At 39.1% G+C, this 13,069-nt stretch overlaps 1 protein-coding gene across 1 annotated transcript; it reads right to left on the bottom strand.

Moving 5' to 3' along the window:
* Positions 1 to 160: 160 nt before the first annotated feature.
* On the bottom strand, positions 161 to 12,988 carry LOC121505517 (peroxisomal succinyl-coenzyme A thioesterase-like). The gene is made up of 11 exons (XM_041780911.1): positions 11,886 to 12,988; positions 8,069 to 8,278; positions 7,875 to 7,974; positions 7,375 to 7,565; positions 7,126 to 7,289; positions 3,777 to 3,896; positions 3,520 to 3,602; positions 3,342 to 3,435; positions 1,082 to 1,162; positions 865 to 1,006; positions 161 to 708 (listed from the first exon to the last, which is right to left on the bottom strand). Exons 2-11 carry the CDS (start codon positions 8,259 to 8,261, stop codon positions 584 to 586), a joined length of 1,293 nt encoding a protein of 430 aa, XP_041636845.1. The 5' UTR covers positions 8,262 to 8,278; positions 11,886 to 12,988; the 3' UTR covers positions 161 to 583.
* Between the last annotated feature and the right edge of the window lie 81 nt (positions 12,989 to 13,069).

Raw genomic sequence — 13,069 nt, forward strand, 5'->3', positions numbered from 1 at the left:
TTTTATCATTAACAGCCTTAGTTTGGTTATTAATTGAGGACAGAATTTTTATTCAATACTATTGCATACTTGCCAAGTGTTTTTGGACAAATGCAAATTACAAATTAGTACTCACAATTCACATCTTAAAAGAAAACTCATTTTACTGTGTCTTCAGGAATCCCCTTCAATTCATCACGTTTAAAGAAGTGCAAACAGGAGTTGGTAAAATGTTTTATTATTGTTTTTAGTATCACTGCTGATGTAGAAGCTCTCTTAACACAGGTCAAGGTTCTCAGTCCATTTTCATTGAGATGATTTTAACTTTATAAGATGAATGAAATAGAATTATATCTACCCTAAAAACATCTTTTCTATCAATACAGAAACATGATTAAACATCCTGTAGAAAAAAAAACTGTTGGCATAAATGCAATCAGTATGAAAAAGCTCATGAGGCATATGATTGGAGTTAAAAAGCACATTTACAGTCATTTCTGAAGGGTAATCATTTTTTTTGAAGCCAACAATTTTTTTCTAATATTTCCTTTATACTGTTGTACATTAAATCATCATTTTCTGTGTTTCCTGGTCCTGTAATCCTTCACATCCTGGCTTTGGCGGCAGTGTCAGAGTAGAGATGATGCCGTAGAAAAGCTAAGATCTTCTTCCAGGAGTCTTCCTGAGCATCTGAATGAGGTTTGGGTTGTCCTCCCCACAGCATTGTTGCTGAAACAAAAGATTTTATATTAGTGAGGGAAGATTCAGCTACATGGCCTTAAATAAACCAAGCTGGATGATCATGTGAAGTTACAGAAGATAAAGTAATACAGTGAATTTTAGATTTCAGAGAAAGAAGAGAAGAATGAGTAAAAAGTTTTCCACCTTTCTGTTTGGTATCAGGAACTATGAAGTTAGTCGCTCTGAAGTGAGGCGAGTACGGCGGCTCGATCAGATGTCCAGTGTTGGGGTAGGTCGGTGTGGAGAGCAGGTGGAGGTTTCCTCCAGTCTGCATCATCTGGGCCATCTGAAGGTAAAAACAGGAAAATATCAACACAGTGCTGTGAAAATTATTTGCTAGTATTTGACTGTGTTGACTCACATCCTCAGTAGCCTCCACTGTGGGGAGGTGCTGATCATCATCACCATTCACCAACAGTACAGGGCATTTTATTTTTTGGACCTGCAAAAAAATTGGAAACATTTTTACACTTACATATTTGCAACAGAATTAAAACAAAGCTCAGAAATCACGTTCGCTTTAAATGAGCTCACAAAGGTGAGATAAAAATGTCACTGCTCTGTGCTTTACTGTTTGACTGCTGCCATCTTCATGATGTGCAGCAGGGTTATTGGAAAGAGCTCCCCCTGCTGGTTAGTAGTGATGTCACATGATCACCGTGGTGATGTCGAATTTGGGCCATGGGCATTCATGTGTGTTTGACCAGTAGCACTGATGCTCTGATGCATCCTAGCTAACAGTTACCTCATTCTGGACATGACAACTTTATCAAACTGGGTTCTGAAGTTGGAATTATCTATTTGTGTGATTTTTAACCCCTTTTCACCCCTTTACATTTTTGCTGCTTCTTTAAGCTACCTTTGACTAAATTTGGTTGTTTGTTGCCCTTTATGCCATAACTTGGCAACTTCTTACAAATTTGCCACTTGTTTTTGACACCTTTATTCCATTTTTGCCTATATCTCACAATTTTCTCTCTTTTGCCTCTTTCTTTGGTGGCATTCTTATTCAAATTTACTGCTTTTTGACCATTTTGCAACATTTCAGCCATTTTTGTCACTTCTTTTGGGTATTTCCACCATTTTTGCTTCTTTTCACCATTTTTAGCCACTTCCCACTTTATTTTAGCACTTTTTTCCCATTTTGCCATTTTTTGTCCATTTTTGCAACAATTTTACAACATTTATCACATTTTGCCACATGATTTTGGCCCCTTTAGTCAATTTTGCTGCCTTTTAACCGATTTAACTTTTTGTCCATTTGTACCACATTTTACCCTTTTTTTTGCATTCTGTCCAATTTTGCCACTTTTCACCCATAAATTATTGCTGCCTTTCATTATTTTCTTTGCCACTTTTCATCCATTTTTGTCACTTCTTTTTGGCATTCTTAGCAGATCTTTATGTGCCTTCTACCCATTTTTGCTCCTTCCTTGTGACTTCCTTTTGGCAGTTGTATTCCATTTTTGTACTTTTTGCCCATTTGTGCTGGTTTCTGTCCATTTTTGCCACTTTTCACCCATTTTTGTTCATTTTTTTCCACTTTTATGCAATTTTTTGCCTAGTATTGCCACTTTTTTGCTACTTTCTTTTGGCAATTTCATCCCATTTACACACATTTTTCCGATTTTTGCTGGTTTCTGCCCATTTTTGCCAATTCTTTCAGGCATCATTCACCAATTTTGCTGCTTTTCACCCATTTTTTACACTTTTTCCACTTCCTTTTTGCATTTTTATCCCATTTTGCTATTTTATTTTATCACTTTTGACACTATTTTGCAACTTTAAACATATTTTGCCATTGGCTTTTGGCACCTTTATTAAATTTTTGCCACTATCTTTGCACTTTCTGTCCATTTTTCTAATTATTACCAATTTTTGCTGCTTTCTATTTTTGCCACTTTCCACCCATGCCATTTTTTCTTTGCAAATTTTAATCTATTTTTGCAATATTTTCACAGCTATGTAATTGTTTTCCAATTAAGCTGTTCAACTTTTCTCAGCTTTTTCCAGCACTGTGACATCTGTGTATATTATGGCCTTGCTATAAATTCTGACACTGCTTTTAGTTTGGTTAGAAATAAAATATCATTATTATAATGAGGTTGCAGACCTCCTTTGGCCCCAGAAAGCTCTCCCCCTTATCCATCAGAAGTTCTCCATGTGTGAATGAAAGAATGAGTACTGATATGTCGTGATATTCATGTGTGATAATTAGAGCTATCTTGTGTTACTTCTATGCTTGATAACACCTTTGGCTGATGTGTGGAAGATGCTGAGACACTAGCCACATGCTAATGCTAATTATTCAACATAACAGCACAGACATGCTCATTAAAGTCCCTGTAAAGTGATTTGAAAAGTCTGTATTTTCCCCTATCTTTGCCCTAACCTGTCAAACCTTTGAAGTGTTTTCAAGATATTAGACATTAGATATTAGATAGCACATGACCATGAGACCAAATGACCTTGACCTTTGACCTTCAAAATCTACACCATTCATCTGTGAGTCAGCGTGGGCATTCATACAACCAACCATCAACCTCATGCATCATGTTCCTAAAAGCAAATCTGGACGACTGTTCTGTTTCCTAAATGCTGCATGTTCAGCGAGTTCTTACCGCCATTTTCTCTGAGGGGTCGCTGGGAATCGGTAACCGCATGAATCGTGATATCTGGCAGTTGTTCTCATCAAAACGCAGCATTGATCGCCTTCTGCAAGACATAATTTTGCACATTGCTTACCTTGTTCAAAAATACAGTTTTTATTTACTCTCTTTAAAAGATGAAAATTCTAACTCTTTTTCAAACTGCAGAACTTGGTTGAGAGTCGTTCCAGCTGAATGTAAGTGGTGGCCGTTGACACCAACACAGCAGCGAGGCTTGAAAACAAGAAAAGGACACAGCTCACACTTTTGATCTTCGTTTGTCCCGCACTATAAGCTGTATAAGCTCGTTTTACTGCATTCTTTAGTATTTCAGAGGGTCAATAAGTAAATAAAGGCAGATCTCAAACCTGCCAGCTATCAGCCCTCCTACATGACAGAGTAAGTCACCTTGGCTTTTGTGCTTTCAGCTGCAATATGAAGGGCCAAAACTGTGCCAAGGGAATTTCCAAAAATTCCGACGTCATCCGGGATCACTTGAGGATGGTCCTTGATGATATCAAAGGCCGTCTGTGGAGAAGACGAGAAGAGGAAATCAAAAAAGGAGGTTGAAGATAGCATAAAACTATTGAGTGATAGAGCTGAAAAAAATAGCCAAAAACACAGATGTTATTAACATTTACATGTTTAATCATGAGTTAAGTTCCCCCCAAGGGAGTCCCAGACCCCAGGTTGGGAACTAAGGCCCTATAGAAGCCTTTCGTCTATTTAAAGTGCTCCCTAAAAGGCACCTTCCCATATTTTCATTCTACCCAGAGAACAACTTAAAGCGAACTTTATCCCATCTTGTCCACTTAAAGGAATCTTAGGAGTACTTAATCATATTTTGTCCACTAAGAGGGAATCCTTAGAGACGCTTTATTGCATTTTGTCCACTGACAGGACCCCCTGGAGGGCACTTTATCCCATTAGCAGCAATTTATCATATTCTGTTGATTAAGAGGGCACCCTTCAGTATTTAGGAGTACTTGATTACATTTTGTCCATGAAGAGGGAATTTTTAGGGACACTTTATTGCATGGGCACCCTGGAGGGCACTTTACTAAATTAAGTCCACTTAAAGAACATTTCTGAGGGCACCTAACCGCATTTTGTCAACTTATACGGCACTTTATTGCATTTTGTCGATTTAAAATGCTCCCTAAAGGGCACTTTCCCACATTTTTATTCCACTCAGAGAACACCTTAGAGAGCACTTTATCTAATTTTGTCCACTTATAGGGAATCTGAGCTGCAATTCATCACATTTTGTTCACTTAGAAGGCACCCTTAAAGGCAAGTTATTACATTTTGTCTATTGAAAGCACACCCTCGAGGGTACTTTATGCCATTTTGTCCCCTTGGAGGGAATCTTAGGAGCACTTCACCATAATTTTTCCACTAAGAAGGAATTTTTAGGGACACTTTATTGCATTTTGTCCACTGACAGAGCACCCTAGAGGGCACTTTACCAAATTTTGTGCATTCAGAAAAAGCCCAAGAGGGCATTTTATCCTCTTAGAGGGAATCTTAGCAGCAAATTTTCATATTCTGTCTGCTAAGATGGCACCCTAGAGCATTAGGAGCACTTTATCATCATTTATCCACTAAGAAGGCACTTAATCATGTCTATCAAGTCTATCAAGAGGGCACCCTAGAGTAATTAGGAACACTTTATAATATTTTGTCCATTAAGACAGAATCCTTACGTGCACTTTATTATGTTTTGTCCACATAGAGGGACTCCCTTATGCACATTTCTCATTTTGTCCACTTAGAGGGGAACTTTGCCACATTTGGTCTGCTTAAAGTCCCTTGAGGCCATTTTATCACATTTTGTCCACTTATAAGGTACCCTAGAGGGAGTCTTTTCACATTTTTCCCAGTTGTATAGCATGCTGATGGGACCTTTATCACATTGTGTCGAGTTGGAGGGGACCCTAGAGTGTGCTTTAAATGCATACATGTGAAATAGCTGTGTGAGTTCTAATCAGCTGTAATACTTTATGAAATACTGACACTACAGACCCATGTGCCTGTCAACTAGGAAACCTTTGACCTGAATCACAAATATGATCTTTGAGGTGTATGGCTTGTTGCAATAATCAAGTTAATAATTTTAATGTCACACATGTTTTATAACTCAACACTGTATTCATGTTTGATCATAACCAGAATTCCACTTTATTAGCTATCTGCTTTATCTGTTTTTTTCCTTAAAACATAACTAAATAAAATCAGCTCATCTTACTGAAAACACAAGACCACATTTTTAATTTTCACCCCGATCTGATTTCAAACCGACAGTCTGAGGTTTAATGTTAGAAAGCTTCCAGACTCAGAACACTGCAGTAACTACATAGAATTATTTATTATCTAAGGGAACAACAGCAGAAGTTGATGTTCAAGTCCCGCTGCAATGAGTGCAGGAAAAACAGCCTAGCAATAGAGTGTGTGTGTGTAGTGTGTGTGTGTAGTATGCGTTTCTCATTGAACAGGAGAGAGAGAGGCAGAGCAGGCACACTCTGTGCACTTATTGATTGATCACAGAGGGTACTGTTCTCAGAGAATAAATAATTACAAAGAAGCACACACAAGATAGTTGTGCTCTACAAGTAAAGGATAAGCACTCAGTGAAGCAGATACAAAACCCAGTTAAATTCTTACTCTTTGCTTCCACAAGTCAACACTGCCAACAGATGGGAAGCAAAGAGCCAACATTTCACCAGGGTTGTCTGTGTTTCGTCCAATTAGTCCCAGGACACTTCCAGAGAGATGAACGGTGATCCTCGATGTCCAAGAGCCAATCCCCTTCATGCCAGCTCTCACTGCCCACCAAACTACCCTATCACATGGCCAAACAGCTTTGCCTCTTTCTACAGACCTAGGCTTAGTAAGAGGGTGGGGGACAGAGAGCTAGGGTGGGGTGCCCTGACTGGGGCTAGCACTCACTCCTGCCACACTAGACTGACACTCTTCCTCCCCCTTCAACCTACTCTACCATGACTCAAAATTACACCCTCAACAGACTCAGGCTTAACAAGAGGGTGGGGGACAGAGAGCTAGGGTTAAGTGCCCTGACTGGGGCGAACACTTTACACCACTGGACTTGACTAGTGCCCTCCCTCGTCCTTCTACCTACCCCTTGTATGACTCATAATCACACCTTCAACAGATCCAGGCTTAACCCTAACCCAGATTGGGGCTGGCACTCACAGTCTTGGCTTGACACACTTTTCAACTCCAAAATGAGCTAACTGTTAGCCAGGACACTAGCATCAGTTCTACACATCTAACACACATACACTGATATCATTAATTAATCACAACTTGGAGGGCCCACACTTTTCAAGGGCCCATCAAATTCTGTGGGCAGCCTTGGCTATGTCCCTGCAGACACCAATCCTATAAACCTGACCTCTGACCTTCACATATTCTGCAACTCTTTGGAGCATGCATATGAATTTGTAACCAACCAATGGATGGAGGATAAGAGCAACATGGTGTCCATCTCTTTTGCAAAAATGAGGTCATTGATAGGTGCTCAGTAGACTCGAATTCTCAAATCAGGGCTCACCGAGTGTCATGTTGTGGTCAGACTCCACAACTGTTCTGCACTGGATAAAGTCTTTTTCGACACCAGGGTGGTTGAGATTTAGAAACCTAATGATGCATACAGTTGGAGATATGTGGGTGGCAAACAAAGTCCAAAAGTCACACTGAATTTGAAAACCTATAGAGGAAATAAATCATCACAAACCTCAAAATATTGTAACTGTAGATCTGCTGTCTTCAGCATAAGGGTGGGATAATAGTCCAGCGCCAAAGAGACATAACCATGAGATGCAAGCAAGGCCGAACGGTACTCCAACACCCTTCCACCTCCTCCCCACACATCCAACAACCCAGGGAAGGGTCCAGGACCTGAGATAGTGAGAAACTGATTATTAACTCAATTCAGCAACAAAACAGAAAGCTAGGTGAAGGGGGTTTCTAGATGATCCTCTACCTGAAGGTATAAAGAGAGTCCCTCTCACTCCTCTCTCTTTGATTTCAATCCTCTGGACTCCTGGAGCCATGTACCATCTCTCTGTGAGCACGGAGGCCAGAGGAGGCTGCTTCCTGAAGCCTTTTTTTATGTGTCCGCTGTAGACCAAGATGTGGACCAACATGGGGCTGGTGACGTCCATCTTTCTCAGCCTGAAATGCATACGTGGTACGTCGGTAAACTTGTTTTTAAAGGTATCAGTTTTGGCTTTGGGATTTTGTAACAGACATTTTACTCTGAGATTTCCAAGTAGGCAACTAACACATGAAAACCCCTAATGTAGCCCCAGGTAGTCAGGGCAGTCATTCAAATGATAATAAAAATATTTCTGCTTAAACAAATAAAGCCAAGAAGAGTTAAAGGTCATGCCTTGTGCAAAAAGGGGTAAATAAGGCAGTTATTATAGCATTGTTTTTGACTGATCAGCCTGATTCTGCAGCTTGAAACCTTTATCACGCTACCTGAGGCCTGGGCGGCTGCCTGACTGAGTCTGCATGCTCCACAACAAACCCATGGGTTCTTGTCCCGTGTACGTGCCCCCAAAACTCAGATCCTCTGAAACTATAAAAGCAGAGGAATCTCAAAAACCCTGTCCTCTCTGCACATGGTGGACCTTAAGCATCAAGACGATTTAAGGGAAAGGATGAAAACCCACCATTAACTGTTCCTCTGGAATCACTCATGTAGTGTCCATAAGCCTCCCAGCAGTCCTTGTCCTCAGAGAAGTGGAGGGAGTGAAGAGTGACTGGAGACACTGGCGGCAGATTCTCCACCACCACCCTGAACGTCTCATCAACCAGAGCCCGGATCGGGTGAACAGAGAGGACTGGAGTAGAAGGCTGGGACATGATGGTGTTATGGACTCCTGTATAAAGAAATGTGAACGGAAGAACAAGGAAAGGAAGTTACTAACAAAAGTTAGAAGGGTACATGACATTCATAATAATGCAATAACAGTACCTTGTTAAAAATACACTGATGAAAAATTGTATAATGAATAAAATGGAGTATATCATTTTGATAGTAGAGGCAGTGCTAGGGATGTTATACCTTAATAAATAAATTCTTAACACTTAGAGGCATTGAAATACTGGACCAGTTTTGAACCAGTCCAGATAAAAGATCTAAAACAAGTTTTTCAAAGGACTCACTCAGTTGGATGTACAGTTGCAAGAGAAAGTATGTGAACCCTTTGGGATTTCTTGGATTTCTGCATAAATTGGTCATAAAATGTGCTCTGATCTTCATCTAAGTCACAACAATAGACTAACACAGTCTGCTTAAACTAATAGCGAACAAAAAATGATATGTTTTCATGTTTTTATTGAACAAAACATGTAAACATTCACAGTACAGGATGGAAAAAGTATATTAACCCCTAGGCTAATGACTCCTGAAGCCAGGAGTCAGCCAACCTGGAGTCCAATCAATGTGATGAGATTGGATGTGTCAGTTAAAGCTGCCCTGCCCTATAAAAACACACACCAGTTTTGAGTTTGCTGTTCTCAAGAGGCATTGCCTGATGTGAACCATGCCTGACACAAAAGAGCTCCCAGAAGACCTACGATCAAAAATTGACTTGCATGAAGCTGGAAAGGGTTACAAAAGTATCTCTAAAAGTCTTGATGTTCAGTTTAGGTGTCCACGGTAAGACAGACTGTCTACAAATGGAGAAAGTTCAGCACTGTTGCTACTCTCCCCAGGCGTGGTCGTCCTGTAAAGATAACTGCAAGAGCACCGCGCAGAATGCTCAATGAGGTGAAGAAGAATCCTAGAGTGTCAGAAATCTCTGGCACATGCTAACATTTGTGTTGACAAATCTACAATAAGTAAAACATTAAACAACAAGAATGGAGTTCATGGGAGGACACCACGGAGGAAGCCACTGCTGTCCAAAAAAAACATTGCTGCATGTTTGAAGTTTGCAAAAGAGCACCTGGATGTTCCACAGCACTACTGGCAAAATAATTTGTGGACAGATGAAACCAAAATTGGTTTGTTTGGAAGGAACACAATGCTATGTGTGCCGAAAAAAAGGCACAGCACACCAACATCAAAACCTCATCCCAACTGTGAAATATTGCTGTCATTGACAGAGAAATGAATTCCCAAGTTTGTCAAGACATTTTGCAGGAAAACTTAAGACCATCTGTCCACCAACTGAAGCTCAACAGAGGATGGGTGATGCAACAGGACAACGACCCAAAGCACCGAAGTAAATCAACAACAGAATGGCTTCAACAGAAGAAAATACACCTTCTGGAGTGGCCCGGTCAGAGTCCTGACCTCAACCCTACTGAGATGCTGTGGCATGACCTCAAGAGAGCGATTCACACCAGACACCCCAAGAATATTGCTGAACTGAAACAGTTTTGTAAAGAGGAATGGTCCAAAATTCCTCCTGACCGTTGTGCAGGTCTGATCTGCAACTACAGGAAACATTTGGTTGAGGTTATTGCTGCCAAAGGACGGTCAACCAGGTATTAAATCTAAAGGTTCACATACTTTTTCCACCCTGCACTGTGAATGTTTACATGTTTTTTTCAATAAAAACATGAAAACATATCATTTTTTGTGCAGTATTAATTTAAGCAGGCTGTGTTTATCTATTGTTGCGACTTAGATGAAGATCAGAACACATTTTATGACCAATTTATGCAGAAATCCAAGAAATCCCAAAGGGTTCACATACTTCTTGCAACTGTATGTTCCTCTCAAGTTTACAAGAGCAAACCTGCAGCACAAGTGATCTATCTATCTATCTATCTATCTATGAAGCTGCTGAGCCCATGAAATTTATGTTGATTATTGATGGGTGATAGTTGAGGGTGAATTCAGAAAATAGGGGGTGTGTGCGTAAAAACTTCAAAATATGAACATACACTTTATTGTCAAAAGTATTCACTCACCCACCCAAATAATTGAAATCAGGTGTTCCAATCACTTCCATGGCCACAGGTGTATAAAATCAAGCACCTAGGCATGCAGACTGTTTCTACAAACATTTATGAAAGAATGGGTCGCTCTCAGGAGCTCAGTGAATTATAGCGTGGTATTGTGATAGGATGCCACCTGTCCAACAAGTCCAGTGGTGAAATTTCTGGCCTGTGGAACAGTTAAATCCGGCCCGCAAGATGATCTCATATTTCTGTTATAACTGGCCCATCACTACGAGGTCTGCAGATTTCCTCAAGTATAAAAATGTAAACATATCCTTGATGATTCAAGATATCCTTGTTAAGTCACAAAATCTGAAAAGGAGTAAAAATATTTAGATATGAAGTCAGAGATGTGGGAAAAGAAATAATTTGTGTTTTAATTCACATTTTCAATTTAACATCTTACAATTTGCACTCAGACTTAGGATTCTGACTTTTAATTTCATACGTTGATCATTTCAACTCATAATTTTGACTTCTCATATAATATTTTGAGCTTTAAGATTCATAATTTTAATTTTAAGTGATATTTTGACCTTTTAACCAGTTATTTTTTATTTCTCCTCATATTTTTAACTCCAAACTTTGACTTCATAATCCCATAGTTTGACCTTTTAGACTCACGATTGAAAATTTTTGAATCCTTTTGACTTTTATTTGATGATTACAATTCTTATTTCATATTTTGACTTTAAAACTCATAATTTTGACTTTCTTTCTAATATATTTGCCTTTAAAAACATTATTTTTCAATCTCAATTTCATGCATTGACCTTTTGAATTAGTAAATGTACTTTTCTCAGATTGAGCCTTTAAACTTGTCTCTTTAACTTTTTAAGTGTCAAAATCGTTTATCATCAGTGCTAAGTTTTTTTTTTCTTCTGTATTTTATTACCGGTGAAGCAAGGTTGACAATTTCTGGTTAAAAAGGTGACCCTGTTAGGCCCTCAGGTTAGTCCTGAATCCAGAATCTGGCCCCTGCTGTGATTGAGTTTGACACCCCTGCTCTATCAGGTTTGCCACTTAAAATGAAACCTTAGAGCCACTTTTCCCATAATGTCAACTAAGAACTCATCCAAAGGGGAGCTTTGGATATCCTAGAGAGAGCTTTTTTACACTTTGTCCAGTTAAAGAGTAAAGTGATGGAAACTTCTTCATATTTTCTTCAGTTGGAGGAGTTCCTAGAGTGCGTTTTTTTATGTTTTTATCCACCAGTATGGCCCCACTTAAAGGGATTTTGATAATAAATACAGTCTTTTCAATTTTATAACCTAACCCAAGGTAAAAACAAGTGAAATAGTAAGTTTAGTTCAAATAAGTAGTCAACAAGGAATGAATCACAAATATGATCACTGAGGTTAATGACTTGTTGCATTCATAAATTAATATTTCCATTTACAACATGTGATAGATATGTTTTTAAATCCGAACATTAATTATGACTTTATAAGCTGTCTGCTTTAATTGTGTATTTTTATTAAAACAAAAAAGGTTATTTCAAAGCAGCTGAATTTGTGAGGAGATTTCACTTACAGAACAGAAGCAGAAGTTGATATTCAAGTCCTGATCAGAAAGTCAGCGTGCAATCAGTTTGTTTGTGAGCGTCCCTCAGGAGAGTGACAGAGAGAGGGAGGCTGAGCAAACCCAACTTATGATGACAGAAGAACCTGTTACCACAGAATAAATAACTACAAATGAATAAGTAACTTTGGTAGTTTAGTTTATTCAGTATATGGTAGCTGTCTATTCATTGCTTTGGTTATATTTATCATAAAAACATCAATGTGATGGAGAAAAAGAAAAACCTTGTAAAAAGTGTGCTTCATTTGGAGCAGGAAGCTTAAGCTTGTGAGGAGATAATCACATTTTGTCAATAAAGAGGGTGTAATGACCCTGGGTCATGGTTCTGTATTTCTGTTTTATTGCATGTGTGCAGCTCTGTGTCCTCTCCTGCAGTGCTGAGTGTGTGAGTGTGTCTCTGTGGGTGTGTGACAGTGGCGTGCACAGACTTTTTCAAGGCAGGGGCGAAAAGGAAAAAAAAAAGGCGTATACAGCGCGTTCTCGCCACTGAAGAGGGCACTGAGTTTCGTGTGTTTTCGAGGGCTCTTTAGACATGTTTATATGCTATACACACATTATATAGCCTTTAAACAGACTAACTAGATAGATTACTCATGTTAGTTTGTAGTTAGGATCAGCAAGAGCTGTGTAGATTCAACGCAGGACTGTTCAGAACACACAGAAATAAATAAATAAATCCCTAGGGGGTCTAGTGCATTGGACACCATATTAGCACCAGATAATCCAAACTAGTTCTGCTATCAATTTATTCCATCATTTACTAAATACAATGAATCTACTGACCTAACCTAAAGTGTAAACTGAAAATAAAATCTAGAAAGTTTATTAGCCCACCAGCCGTTTGTAAAAAATAAATAGATAAATAAAAAATAAATAAAATTTTTTTAAAAACTGAAAATATGGGCTAATGGCCATACAAAGTGTATTGAACATAAACAGGGCTTAACTTGTTAATGACTCTTGGAAAGCTTGCATGCCTTCATAGGAATCAATATTCTCCATCCAACAGCAGCAAGAGCTGTGTGTTTTTCCACCCAAGAGAGCAGTTGTGTTTTGCCAACCGGGAGGGCACTTAAGCACGCGCTTTTACCACCCAAGAGGGCAGTTTATCATGTTTTAACCAGCCAAGAGGGCAA

Source organism: Cheilinus undulatus, linkage group 23 (genome assembly GCF_018320785.1).
Source record: "Cheilinus undulatus linkage group 23, ASM1832078v1, whole genome shotgun sequence".
In the NCBI taxonomy this organism is placed as follows: Eukaryota; Metazoa; Chordata; class Actinopteri; order Labriformes; family Labridae; genus Cheilinus; species Cheilinus undulatus.

Bases quoted from the DNA above. Each gene is read 5' to 3' on its own strand.
- LOC121505517 (XM_041780911.1), bottom strand. From the start codon at position 8,261: ATGTCCCAGCCTTCTACTCCAGTCCTCTCTGTTCACCCGATCCGGGCT. The intron at 7,975-8,068 runs GTGGGTTTTCAT...CTGCTTTTATAG, and splicing joins TTCCAGAGGAACAGTTAATG to TTTCAGAGGATCTGAGTTTT. The intron at 709-864 runs GTGGAAAACTTT...CTTTTGTTTCAG, and splicing joins TCCTGATACCAAACAGAAAG to CAACAATGCTGTGGGGAGGA.